A 13,835-nucleotide genomic window follows, 5' to 3' on the forward strand; every position below is an offset into this window, starting at 1 on the left:
TTATGCTTTAAGAAAAACAAAATAAAGCATGTATACATTCTTATAAAAAATAACTAAAAACAAAACTTTTATTAATTGCCAAAATAATCGTATATCAACATTGTTTTTGAAAAATAAACACTTGACTTGAAAAAGTTTTATTATGGCGATACTGTCATTACGAATCAAACTTAAAAAGTTTAAATAAAATAAGCGATGTCACGACAATCAATCGACATAGATCTTATTCAAAATCAGGAGTGGAATGAGCCTCAGGACCGACTTTCTCTTTCTCCTTTGTCTGAAAGTCCTCAACTTTGAGCTTGATGGTAGCATTAACATCAGGCATTTCCACATCTTCAACATAGTTGCTTTCATTGGACAAGTATTGCTTGCACTTCTTCTGAGCTCGAACAATCTCCTTAGGAGCACGACATTGCCTATGAAAGTGCTTATTTGAACCTCATTTGTAGCATGGAAGGTTCAGATTTGGAACCTTGGCCGAGTTGTCAGATTTGGAGGGTCGAGAGGGACCACGACCTCGAGGGTTAGGGGGGCTGTCGGCGACGTCATCCCTAGTCTAAGTCATGTTACGACGAGGCCCTCTGTTTCCTCTAGTTTCATATGAGGCAGATCGACCCCTTGATTTCTCTTTTCGACCTTTTCCTTTACTTGCCTGATTAGCTTCTGGAACTCTTTTCGTCCCTGCAAGTCTTAGATTGTTGTTGTTGAGAATGATCTCATGATGACGTTCCTTCTTCTTGAGAAGGTTCATCAAATCTGCAAAACTCTTGATTCTTTTGGCCTCATAATCAAGGCGATACGGGTGAACTATTTCACTCGCAGATTCTGAGAAAGTCTCTAGGGTCTTCTCGATCATGTCATTGTCAGTTTTCTCCTTGCCACATAAATTTAAGTTTGTCTGGAGATTTAACATTTTCTGATTGTAATCATGAACCTTGGCAAAATCCAATAGATGAACATATATCCATTCTTCCAAAAGAGTTGGTAACCGTGCGTCATGCACATGATCAAACTGTTCCTTGAGAGTGTCCCAAAGAACACTCGGATATGTATACTTTAGGTACTGTTTGTTGAGCACCTTGTCCATATGGCGCTTGAGAAACATCAGGGCTTGGGCTTTCACCTCATCGGACGCTTGGTCCTCTTTTTCTTTTGGAGGGTTGATGACAGCAGTAAACTTCTTTCAAACGAATGATTTGCATGTCGGACACCCATCGATGATACTCAGTTCCATGAGAATCTAGGATGTCGAACTTTGTTCGTGTATTTTCAGGAATCTACAAGAAAAATATTGAAGATGTTAGTTTCAAATTAACGAAACAAGTTTGATTAAATAAAACTATTTCAGAACAATTGTATGGGTCAAATCGATGCGAATTTGCGGTTATGACTGCCACAATCGAAATTTTTATTGTTCGTCTTTTTTTTTCATACATAGCTACACACAACAACTACGGATGGTAACAGCGGCACTTCCAGCCGCTCCTAAAACTCGATACCAGGGGAGTCATAACCCTGTGTTTCACCCGAGAAGCAGAAGAATCGGGTTGACAAGAAAAAAAGAGTTTGAAAGTTCCCGATGCAAGACAAAAATCACATCAAAGTAAATTTCATCGAAAGCAAGAAGTTTAATTTATAAATTTACCTTGATTATGCAAAAAAAAAAGTCTTGAAATTTCTTCTTCTTCTTTTCTTCTCCTTTGCTCGGCAATAATCTTGAAGCTTAGTCTTCAACTTGGTGTGGCGGCAGTGGAAGCTAGCCCACCGAGAGGTAGTGGTCGGACATGGGATAGGGAGGAGGTCGGCGGCTCTAGGAGAATGTGTAGCCAGTCGGAAAAAAAATCCAGGGTTTAGGTTTTTTTTTTCGGGTTCTAGGCTTAGTGTTTTCATGGCTAGAGCTACGTGTTTGATAGCGTGAAACAATAGAATGAATTCGAGAGAATAACTGTAATTTTATTGATAGATAGATGACCTTATATATAGATATTACATCAGATCCCGATGAATCAAGAATATGATAACATTTCTTAAACTAGCTAGGCAATACTAATTAGGACACAATATACTAAGAATGCATAGGAGATTATTCTCCTACAACATTTTGTGATTAAAATCTAACACTTTAAAGGTGGTTAGATAACGGTATCTATGCAATGTGATCTATAAGCCACGTTTGTCACTTTAACATAGCGTAGCACAGTGGTGTGCTTGATATTTAGCTTCAAAAAGAAGATATATAGTGTGTGAGGCAAGTTGATTTAAAACATAGGCTACTCTGAGCTTTAGTGTTGAAGTAAAGTAGAGTTTTGCCCATGAATTTTGCGTCATGGTTCTATATATAATTAGCTTATTAATCTAGAGGAAATAAATCACATAGATAATTTATCATCCCTCAATAGTACGGAGCCCTGTTCCCCTGGTCAGCAGTTGAGCACCAGGTGGCGCTCAACTGTCGTCCGATCTGACCAGCTGACCACTGTTTGGCCAGATCGGACGGCAGTTGAGCGCCACCTGGTGCTCAACTGCTGACTAGGTGATCAGGAGTGCAATAGTACGTGGATGATTCTTTATTGTTTCGTCAATATTCAGTGACCATAGTCTTTTAATCAATCTTTTTCTCTGTTTTATTTTTCATTCTTATGTGACGAAAATGATGAAATAATAATCTTTAAAAAAATGCCCACAAGAATTTATTTCGATATCATGAACCACATACATGGTATAATTTAAGAGAGCAGTGGTGGCTTCCATTGGTTGTCTGGCGCTAGTGGTTTAAGCCTTGGTGCAGTTGTGGTTTTGGAGGGGATGCACCAATTTGACTATAGGCTTGATACTCCGAGGGTGGTGGTCGGCGACGTGATGGGTGATTGCATTTTGGGGTTTCTTGCTTGGTCAAAAGGGACGGGTCTATATGTGTTATCTCTATCTTTTTTGGGTAGGTATCGCCGATTAGTCCTTCATTCTTGTGTCATTTGATTTTTCATTAAAATTGTAAGAGCTTTAGTGAGCTTCATGGTAGAGTAGGATGCTTGTAATAAGTGATGATTCTTTTGACATCCTCACAAGATGAATTAATGAATTATAATAATTAAAAAAATCAAATACCGTAATATTTATCTCCACTACTATAAAGCCAACACCCTTAAAAAATCACCAAATTATGTTTTGTCCAAAATACCTTTTTAAACACAATTACATAAAAAGATTGTTTTTAAAAAAATCAAAATGAATAAACCCTTAAAAAATAAAATAAAACATGTAACGATAAATAAAGTTTATTTTGTCATCTTTACACAATAACCCGTGATATAAATTAACATGTGTATTACACGGGTACGAGTCTACTACTATTATAAAACAAACACCCATGTATCACCAAAATACAAACTTACAAAAATACTATTTTCATATTTCATTAACAAACAAACAGATAAAGTATTACGGTCACAATTTAGATATTTTAAACTATAAATTTTTTTTACATTAATAACCGCCCACACTTTTGGGTGTGTGCAGTTTCTAATTATGTGTAATTTGGGCAGAGGACAAAATTAGGTGCTATTTAAAGTCGGCAAGGTTTAAGTGGGAGAGCTTGGAAAATGGGAAAGGAAGCATAAAACCCAGCTCCGAGTCCGAGGCGGTAAATCGGATCACACTAGCTGACCCACTGTGAGAGTAATGATGAGGGACTTCGATCTATCCTCTCCGATTCGCCTTAACATAGGTCACCTCTCTATCCCTCTCTCTGTTGTAATTTCAAACTTTTGCGGAATCTCAGCACGAACTGAGAGAGAACCCTAATTCTTGTTGAGAGTTTCAAGTAATTGCAATTGAATTTGTTTCTGTTATTAGTTGGTAATATTGAACAGCACTAAGATCATGATTTGGTATCAAACAGGAGGAAATAAATTTTACACCACTATTTCTACTCTGACTCAACGTGAACCCGATTCAATGCTCGCCGCCATGTTCAGCGGTCGACACACTGTGTCTGTGGAACAGGTACACCCTTCAACTCATTCAGCTTTCAGTTAAAGATACTTGACAAGGTTTAAGAAGCACCATTTGGAGACAAATGAGATAAAACTAACCACCTAGTTCACAGTCTGGACATGCTCAACAAAGACCTGTAAATTTTCTTTAGAAATAGAGACTTGGATGAACATAGGGGACAGTGTTATGAGAGGAGAATATGACATGTAAATGGGCAGAATCTATCAGAAAAAATCACGTGACTTGTATGGAAATATGAATCATTAAGGAGAGTATCAAGGAGTTCTAGTTATTCTTATTTAGTTAGTGATAACATGTTTATATCTAATTCTTGCAGGGGTATGTTTTTGTTGATCGGGACGGGAAACATTTCCGCCACATACTTAATTGGTTACGAGATGGTGTTGTCCCCACATTAAAAGATTCTAAATATGAAGAACTTCTTCGCGAGGCAGAATACTATCAACTACTTGTAAGTGGTTTTTATGTTCATATATTTATATAAATTTTAGCATACTCAATATATTTTGCATCAGGATTGCGTTATGGTTGATGATGCGTACGTGCTGCTCATATAGTGAAAATTTTGTTTAGAAAGATTTGATTACTAAAATTGAACGATTTCATAATTCTGGTAACATGGTATGCTAGGCTTGAGAGGAAGGCCAATGAAATGCAGATGTATGAATATCTATAGAGGGCCTTATTGCTTGCCTTTAATGCTAGTGCTACGTATCTTGGTTGCCAAGTTGCCTTTTGCTGGTGGTGGTTGGCCTTATTTATGTAATCTCTGTAAAAACTGAACCTATTTACATGAATATAAATCACTAAATTAGTATTTCTTACACACGGATATAACTAGTCTTCATTCATCTAACTACACACACACATGTATATTTTAACTACACAATCCTTTTATTATTTTTGTATTTTCTGGTCTTTACTATTCTTTTTTTGAGTTTATTTGTAAAGTTGCATGTTTAACATTATTCATCACTTTGGTGAGTTTGGTCCGTATCGCTTTTGTCCCATTTTTGCCGTCATGTATAGACTTCGATGGTTTCTCTTTATGCTTTCACAGAAATTCTGTATTGAGATGATATGAATTCTTAAAACTGTTTTCAGGGGTTGATTGATGGAATACATGCTGTTCAAAATAAAATGAAGGATGAGGAAGAGTCAGATTCAGAACTAACACGCGCAGATATCCTCAAGTGTATACAGTCTAAGAAAGTCAGGTTTCGTGGTGTTAATCTTTCTGGCCTTGATCTTTCGAAATTGGTAAGTAGATTTGTGGCTCCCAGGACACGAAATTCTAATATTTCAAGTACTTAACTTCTACAGTTAGTCTTTTCTGTTGCATTAGCACTTGGCAGTAAGCCCCTTTCAGTGCCGGCATTTGGCATGTGCAGGTCGGGCGGCGGCACAAGGCCGCCAATATTTTTTTATTTTTTATAATCATATATACTAAATTGATGGTAAGTTAAAAACAAAGCAAGTAAGCCAATGAATATTGATGTCGTAGGGTTGGTTAAGTAGTGTTGCTTATAAATGAGCAATCACCGTTCAAACCCCAGTTTCTCCTTTTTTGAGCGCTTTTTCCCTTCTTTCTCTCTCATGTTTCTAACTTTCTGTCTCCTTTTCTCTCCGTTTTTTTTCAGCGATTTTTTTCCTTTTTTTTTTTTTTTTAATTTCCTCCTATTTATGCGACAACTCTTTATTTTTGTTTTAATAACTTATTGAGCAATATGTTTGACATGAATTTTTCGCTCAGTTTGTACTCTTGCGTTACTCTTTGGTTTTTATTTTGAGGATTAGAATAATATGTATTCCTTATATCAAAATTCTATATTTGTTGTTCGTTATTAATTTTTTTTACAACATTATATATATATATATATATATATATATATATAGACACACACACACACACTAAGGCCGCAAGAAAATTTTGCACAGGGCCTCTTGTAACACAGGACCGGCCCTGGCCCCTTTACTACCATGGATACTTTCCTTTGGACCAAAAAGGGTTGGGCTTAGTCTTAGATTTCCAAAGAGGATATTTATTTCCCAACCAACTCATGGCTGCTGCATAACGTGGTGTGTACAGCATATGGCATTTTCAGTTTCTAATAACAATTTATGAGCTGTGGCATTGTCAGATTTAAAGACATTAATATGAATATATATTGAAATCAAATTTCTAAGAAAGGACACATCCTGTTTTATTTACTTGAACCTTTTGATCAATTGGAATCTCATGATTTGGGGTGGCAAGTACACTTTATCAATAGAAGTGAAACCTGGATGAACTCAAAAGTGTTTTGATGATGGTAATATACAGGCATAATTGATTATTGAAACCTCTTATTACATCCCCACAAATTAGATACTTTTTACTTGCCTCACCCATGCTATTTTTGGGTTCTTGTTCTTATGCTAATTAATTTGCCCTTTGTAATCATTACATCTAGTCGTCATCAAATATGCTTGTTCAAGCTAATGCAGTTGGTTATGTCTTGTTTATCTTCTGCTGGTGCTACTTTAGTTTAATTGGTTGCTGCATAATAGTAAACAAGAATGTCAAACAGAGCAGTACTTCAGTTGATTAGAATAAACCTTAGGACAGCCAATTTAATAATATCACCAATGGGTGACAAAGAATGCTGCTTTAGCTTAGCTTTCTTTGTGTAGGAATTTCTTTTGGATTGTGAAAACATCTATTGATACTGCTTCTGCTGTTGTTGTGTTTATCACTGGAATTTCAGGATCTATCATTTGTTGACTTCAGCTATGCATGTCTGAAAAATGTGTTCTTCTCACGTGCAAACCTTCATTGTGCTAAGTTCAAGGTGAGTCTTAATTTTACATAGACTACACGGTAAATGTGCTTCTTTAAGAAAAAACGTTATTTCTACATGTAAATGTCATCATAAAACTCATGACATTTTCAATAACAGAAGGACAGGGTAGGTTAGCATCATGTGTTATGCACCCCAACTTTCTGTTAGATACTATCAATATTATTGACAATATCGCTATCCCTTCTGTTTATAACATATAATAGGAATTGAGGCTCTTACATTTTGTCACAGGATGCAGACGCTGAGGGTGCCATATTTCACAATGCAACTTTGCGAGAGTAAGGAATCTGAACTTTACATTAGCTATTGGTTTAATTTAAATTTCAAAATTTTTTAATGGGCTTCCTGATTAATTCAATTTCCTGCCTAAGGAAGATGTGAATTTACTGGGGCAAATCTCCGTGGAGCTTTGTTGGCTGGTACAAACCTCCAGAGTGCAAATCTACAAGGCAAGTCTGTTAATCGTTTATTCGTTAGCTTCAAACTACTGCTGCTTTAATTGTTGGTATGCTCATGTCAACTTCCTGAACGCTAATATGCTAATGTGTCTTGTGTTCTGGTGGCAGTCTACATTTATTCAAAAAATGATTCACCTTCGTATTTGTTTTTCTTGCAGATGCATGCTTAATAGATTGTAGCTTTTGCCAGGCAGACCTTCGATCTGCACACCTACAGGTTCTGCATATATAAATTTCTATAATTTTTCTCAGCTTGACCTGTTCATTTTGTTTGGTTGCCTGTCATGCTTATGCAAGTAAAATAAAGTAGTTATCTAACGCCATTCAATTCCTAAGATGATGATGTACATATATACTTCCAATCTTCCATCAATGAAAGTGAACCTACTTGAATGTCTTTGATGATGGTCATTTCCTATATTGCAGCAGTCCTTTATTCTTTTTAGTCTGCTGTATCCTTAATTTTGTACTTTCCTTTTTTTTTTTTTTGAAGTTTAATACGTTCTGTTGGTAACACTAATTGTATCAAAGAAATCAATAAATGTGTAATGTAATTAAACACATGAAAGGAAAGTAGAGATTAGGCTTAGATTTTAGTTGGATCTTACAGTTGGGGAATGATTAGGACATTAGTACTTTTTAATAAGCTTACTAAGTCTTGTTATTAATCTGACCCATAAGAACTGTCTTGTCCCCTTTAATTAAGATGCAACGTCCGTAACTAGCTCCTAATTTTACCATCACTGTTGATTTTGTAATTAAATAGCACTCTAAGACGAAATTACAATGTACAGCTATTGGAAGATTACTTGGCCCTAATGACCAAGACAAATGAAAAAAATTTCTCTGATGATTTTATTGCCAAGAGGGAAAGCCTGATTATGGAGGATTTCATAAGTTGCTCTGACATAGATAAACAGGTCAATAGTAAAACCAATTTCCTAAACAACTGCTATAAACAGAGCAATCTATGAGATTTTCTCAATAATAGAATACAACCCAAATTAAATTAGAAAATTTTCAGTAGTTAGCCAGACTTGTGAATTTATTAGGTTGATATGACAAGTCTGAGTGGATTTGACAATTTGGAAACTAATGGTCAGATGCTTGGAATAAGCATGCAGTGTGGTTATACTGTGATTGGAGTTACCGAAAAGTGGAAGAAAGTAGGATGTGGGGGTGTAGAACCTGGTGAATGAGTTTATAAATTTTAGCACCGGCTTACCTATTTCAGATTTAAGCAAGAACAAGATCTTATATATTTTAGTATTTTATCAATAGATGGAGAAGCCTATGATCTTATATTGTTAATTTAAGGCTCAAAAATGTTGAAAGATCAGTACAGTCGCATGTAGTGGCAAGTTCTGATATTGGGTGATGTGGAATGTGTGGCCCAACACTAAGTCTAACATGTGATCTGTATTAGATTCCAAGTAGTTGTTGCCCATGAGCTTATATATTATCAGGCAAAGCTTAATTTTTCTAATGACACAAGAATATTTTAGTGTTGCAGTTTCCATTACATTTTGTGCAATTATTTATGTTTTCCATGATTTAAAAGAAGAAAAACGTTTCCTGATTTTACATTTGATCAGGATTTAGCCGTCTTAACTATCTGATAAATGAACATGAATTCCTATGATTCAGGACATGGTATCTCATACATGATCTTATGTTCTCTTATTTTTCAGAATGCGGATCTTACAAATGCCAATTTAGAGGGAGCTATTCTGGAAGGAGCAAATTTGAAGGTAAACTCGTGCTTTATGCGTCAAACATTTAATAGAATCTAATGTTGATTAATATGACGTAAATATGACAAAGTTGTAAAATCAATGATGTTGAGTGTCTAGGAAGTTGGCAGTGAGATTATATGAAGTATGACTCAATGATGTTGAGTGTCTAGGAAGTTGGCAGTGAGATTATATGAAGTATGACTGATAGCTTAAAATCATCTATCAGTAAATTTGTTTGACTTTGACAGAACCTAGTAATATGATATTATCAATTTTTACTTTAATTCCAAACTTTTAACTCCACAAACTTACATGGCTCTCCAACACATGTGACCATCAGCAAAGATGCCTTGTTCACCTTTGTTCCAAAGGAGAAATTTTATTTAGTATTCCATGCTAGCAGATCCTCTGTGTGTGTGTTTTTTTCTCCTACACTTGGTCTGGGTTAATCGGGGAAAGGATTGGACATGAAGATTATTTTATTCCACTATATGCTCCAATTTCCTGATTGAAAAGCAATGAAAGACAGACAACCGATCAATCAGCAAGAGACACTTGGATGAGTTAGAGACATTATATTATCCCAAGGTTCAAATAGAAGAAATAGCAGTGATGTTAAATATTATGCTGACGTTTTGATTTATTTATAGACTAGACATCTTACTGTTAAGTCGGTATGGATGCGATTGCCTTGGGAATGACAGTATGAGTACTGGGACGCACGATATCTTCTACTTACCATGTTGATACTCTGGGTTTGAAACACTTCTGTGAGGCTTTCTTTAAAATGACCACTGCTGATTGACTAGATATACATTGAGGCGGGTGGGGAAGGTATTGATAGTTTGCAATCTCAATTTATTTCTCTTTACGGCTGAATTTTGAGGGGTATCATTTTAGGATTATAAATGGGTCATCTGCTGAGGTTTCCATTATGTTCACTAACGAACAAGAGCAAAACTGTAATCTAAATGACTCCAGGAGTTTATTCTTTCTTTGACATATACTGGAGAGGGAATGTCGGCTGTGTAAGTTGTAATGGTAACAAAAAGGCAATTTTCCTGATATCTTCGGTTGTTTGGTAGGGTGTGTTCCCTAAACCCTAAACCCAAACTGAACATTTCTCATCAAAGAAAAAAAAAGGTGTGGAACCTACAAGTAATGAAGAAAGACAAGTGGATTATGGTTCAACATCACATCCATTAAATTGAGTTGACATATGTATGTGTCCATTCTTATTATGCGATCCATTGAGGATCTTATAAATTGGATTCGTAATGACATTTAAATACTGTTGGCTTAGCATTTAGATTTTTATTTGATATATTATTGCTTTGAACAACTTGTTTAATGGTTGAAATAAGTCCACTTTCTACCGGCTCTTTTATACTTTTTTCGTTGTTCCCTCCTTTGTGTAATTCTTATGCATAACTGCATTTTAGAAGCACCGACATTTCTTAAATTTTTGTTCAATTTTTTAAACAAGAAATTTTACATGTTGAGTTGAAATTATGTGTTTTAGATGCTCAATAATAATATATGCACAACATCTGCATAATCTTATATATTGGATAATTTTTTTCCCTGAATTTTTTTTCCTAGGGCGCTAAGTTGATTAATACCAATTTGAAGGATGCAAACCTTCAACGAGCTTATTTGCGGCAAGTGAATCTTCGAGATACGGTAATGAATAGATGAAGTACTTTTATCACTTCTTTTGGTTTTTATTTCCATAACCAATAAAATTGATATAACCAAAATAAGAAAAGTGTTGCTCTCCAATTGGTACTTACTTTCTTCCATGTGTTCCAAAGGGATTTCTGGCCGTAAAATAGAAAACATATTATCTTGTAAATTAGTTATATTGTTTAAATTATTTCTATGTTATTGTTTATTAGACATATCGGCATTGAGAATGCAAGCATCTTTTCTGTTGGCTAGATGATTGTGCTGAGTAAATGCATACAATTGATGGTTGTATAATCGTGGTTTAAACAGCATTTAGAAGGTGCAAAGCTTGATGGTGCTAATTTGCTTGGAGCAATCAGATGACACTGGAGTGATGTTACATTCATCTTGAGGTTTGTAATACGTGTGTATAAAACCAAACTTTACACCCTTTGTCTACGTTGTGACTGGAATGTGAGAAATTGATGTTCAAATCTAAATTCATGCTACCAAAGTAGTTAAGTGGTATTGGCTTGTACAGAGAAGGTAGTCTCTTGTGATAGTTACCATAATTTACTTAATAGGGGAGAATTCTGCCTCAGATGGCTGTTTTTAGGATGACTCCCAGTTTCCATGTAGTTCTACATATGTAGATTTCTATCGATTAGATATCTGAGGCAGGAGAAAAAGAAAAAGAAAAACAGAAACCTTTCTAATTTTCATACCCTTAACCTTTTGGGTTGTTTTGCCTGATGGGCTGGGCAAACCCCTTCCTTTTTCTCATGTGGGTTTGGTCCTATTTTTAGACCATATGGGGAAATTACCCTCAAACATTAGTTTCAACAAATCATCCGATATATTGTATACATTCAATGGCCTAGGCCTGAGTCGCTTGCTGTTATTGAAACTAGCGTGTGGAGTTGAAATTTGATTTTTAGTTCGGTCCATTTGCTTTTCTAGTCGTTCCGACTTTAGTTTCTCTGAATAATCACTTTGCGCGCTTTTATTTTTTTTAGTAGCTTAGCTTATAGTTGAGCGACATGTCGCTCGATATGTTTGGTCTTTGTTGCTGTTAATCCGTTATGATTTTATGTCAATAGATATTTTTTTTTATATAATGAAATTTATAACAAAATCTGACCGTTGTGTATTATCAAGGAGTTGTGCGAATAAAAAAGAATATCTTTTTCAAGAATTTAAAAAATCTACCGACATCGGTTTGTAAATGGTGCACGTGTTCCTCTGACTGTGGCTTATCCCAATCCATGACATGTTAGATTAGATTCTCTCCTTATCCAAATGTCACCTTCCCCCGCAATCAAAATATCTCTCCTCCGCCTCATAAGTCATACCAGTCTCTTTTTCACATTTATTTGTTATTGGTGCCTAAACATTTCTATCTGTTCTCCTCTTACTTCTTTCACTGGCAGCCCCTAAGCTACCATTTTGGCATTTTCTCCGTCAGATCAAATTAGTTACCCGAATTTCCAGACGAGTTCCGAGAAAAAGCACTGCAAAACAACAATTTAAGGACAATTTGTAGCTACTCCCTAGTGTCAGCTGATCTAAATGGAAAGTGGGTTCATCGATTGGAGAAGAAAGTGACTAATTAGATGGCCGGGGATTGTGGAAACAAAAATCAGCCTGGTCATCAGCGACATAAAGATTTGTGAACGAGTTTGATTGCCGATTTCAACCTTCTTTTATTAATTTTTTTTTTGAAAGAGCAAGCTGCATTTAAAAAAAAAAGAAAAGAAAAAAAAAAGGCAAGCTGATTTTTTAGTGTTGTGCACGAACTAACTAGTGCACAAAGATTACAACAACAAACAAGAGGCTTAGTCATGCTCAACAGATAGCGCCAGCACTGGTTCACATCCTGGGTTTTGTATCATCTGGGTCGGCCATATTGGTGGAAACCTTGGCAACATCTCGTGCAGAGGCTTCGGGTTTTTTCAGGGTGTAGAGGGTCAAGTAGCCAATGGCGGTGCAGATGAGGAAGCCACCGAGAAACATGCCGGAGGTGCTAAAAGGAAGGCTGCGCCTCTGGTGAAGAACATTCCCAGGGTTGTGGCCAGGTGGCCTCTTTGATCCCTCCACTCCAGCCCTTTTCACTTCCTCTGGACTCATTTTGTGGGTGTCTGCCATTTTCCTCCCACCTTCATTTCCGGCTGTCATCTTTCTCTCTGATCTCTCTCGTTTCTACTTGTACACAGTATGCGAGTGTGATCGATTATGAAAAACTTTTCTTTATCATCTTTTTGTTAGGGTACTCTTTTATTTAATAGGAAAAAATCTTTTATTTATTTATTTTTAAAATGAACCCTTTCTTATGCCCTTACCGACATGGTAGGAATTTTGGGTGAGATGATGGCGAAACAAATGGAAATGGTAGACGTGGTGTGGGCATATTGGTCATTCCAAAAAACCACCTAAAGCGGAATTTGCATATAAATATGTGTGTTCGGTTCCAGCTCCATCCATCCCATACATTCCATTCATCACATTCAGTTAGTTAGAGAGAGAGAGAGAGAGAGAGAGAGAGAGAGAGAGAATGGCAGGAATCATGAACAAGATCGGAGATGCGCTCCACATCGGAGGAAACAAAGGCGACGAGCATAACAAGGAGGAGGACGAGCACCACAAGAAGGACGAGCACTACAGCAAGGGCAAGGATCATGACGACGACCACAAGAAACACAAGGACGACAAGGATGATCACCACAAGAGCAAGGACCACGACGATGATCACCACAAGGACGACAAGAAGAAAAAGAAGAAGAAGGACAAGAAGAAAGACGACGGCCACAGCAGCAGCAGCGACAGCGATTGATCCATGATCGATCATCTGGTTTCATTTTCCATCTTCAGGTGGCCTCTTTAATTTGATGTTCCAAAGAAAAAAAGAGCAAATAGGAAATGACCGAGCTTTTTAGTTTTCTGGACGCTTTCCATGTACCAACTAAAGAGAGCAAAAGAAGATTGATTTTGCTTATTAGTTTTCTGTAGGCTATTTTCTTCACTTGTATTCAATCAGAAAAATAACTACCCCTCCAAGTAAGTACGTACTGTGTTTTCTACTTTTCTTTGAGAAGAAAGGAAGTGCCTTCAAGATT

At 36.3% G+C, this 13,835-nt stretch overlaps 3 protein-coding genes across 3 annotated transcripts; 2 read left to right on the forward strand and 1 right to left on the reverse strand.

Annotated features, from left to right (window-relative positions):
* Window positions 1-223: 223 nt before the first annotated feature.
* On the reverse strand, window positions 224-1,090 carry LOC126804394 (uncharacterized). Its single transcript, XM_050531965.1, has 2 exons — window positions 656-1,090; window positions 224-400 (listed from the first exon to the last, which is right to left on the reverse strand). Exons 1-2 carry the CDS (start codon window positions 1,088-1,090, stop codon window positions 224-226), a joined length of 612 nt encoding a protein of 203 aa, XP_050387922.1.
* Window positions 1,091-3,560: 2,470 nt separating this feature from the next.
* On the forward strand, window positions 3,561-11,343 carry LOC126788741 (FH protein interacting protein FIP2). The gene is made up of 11 exons (XM_050514760.1): window positions 3,561-3,727; window positions 3,902-4,005; window positions 4,334-4,468; window positions 5,122-5,277; window positions 6,765-6,848; window positions 7,092-7,138; window positions 7,236-7,309; window positions 7,477-7,535; window positions 9,010-9,069; window positions 10,657-10,737; window positions 11,053-11,343. The coding sequence occupies exons 1-11, from the start codon at window positions 3,682-3,684 to the stop codon at window positions 11,104-11,106; spliced, it is 900 nt and encodes a 299-aa protein (XP_050370717.1). The 5' UTR covers window positions 3,561-3,681; the 3' UTR covers window positions 11,107-11,343.
* Window positions 11,344-13,213: 1,870 nt separating this feature from the next.
* LOC126789029 (dehydrin HIRD11) lies at window positions 13,214-13,835 on the forward strand. The gene has a single exon (XM_050515077.1). The coding sequence runs from the start codon at window positions 13,274-13,276 to the stop codon at window positions 13,550-13,552; it is 279 nt and encodes a 92-aa protein (XP_050371034.1). The 5' UTR covers window positions 13,214-13,273; the 3' UTR covers window positions 13,553-13,835.

This window comes from Argentina anserina, chromosome 1, assembly GCF_933775445.1.
Source record: "Argentina anserina chromosome 1, drPotAnse1.1, whole genome shotgun sequence".
Lineage (NCBI taxonomy): Eukaryota > Viridiplantae > Streptophyta > Magnoliopsida > Rosales > Rosaceae > Argentina > Argentina anserina.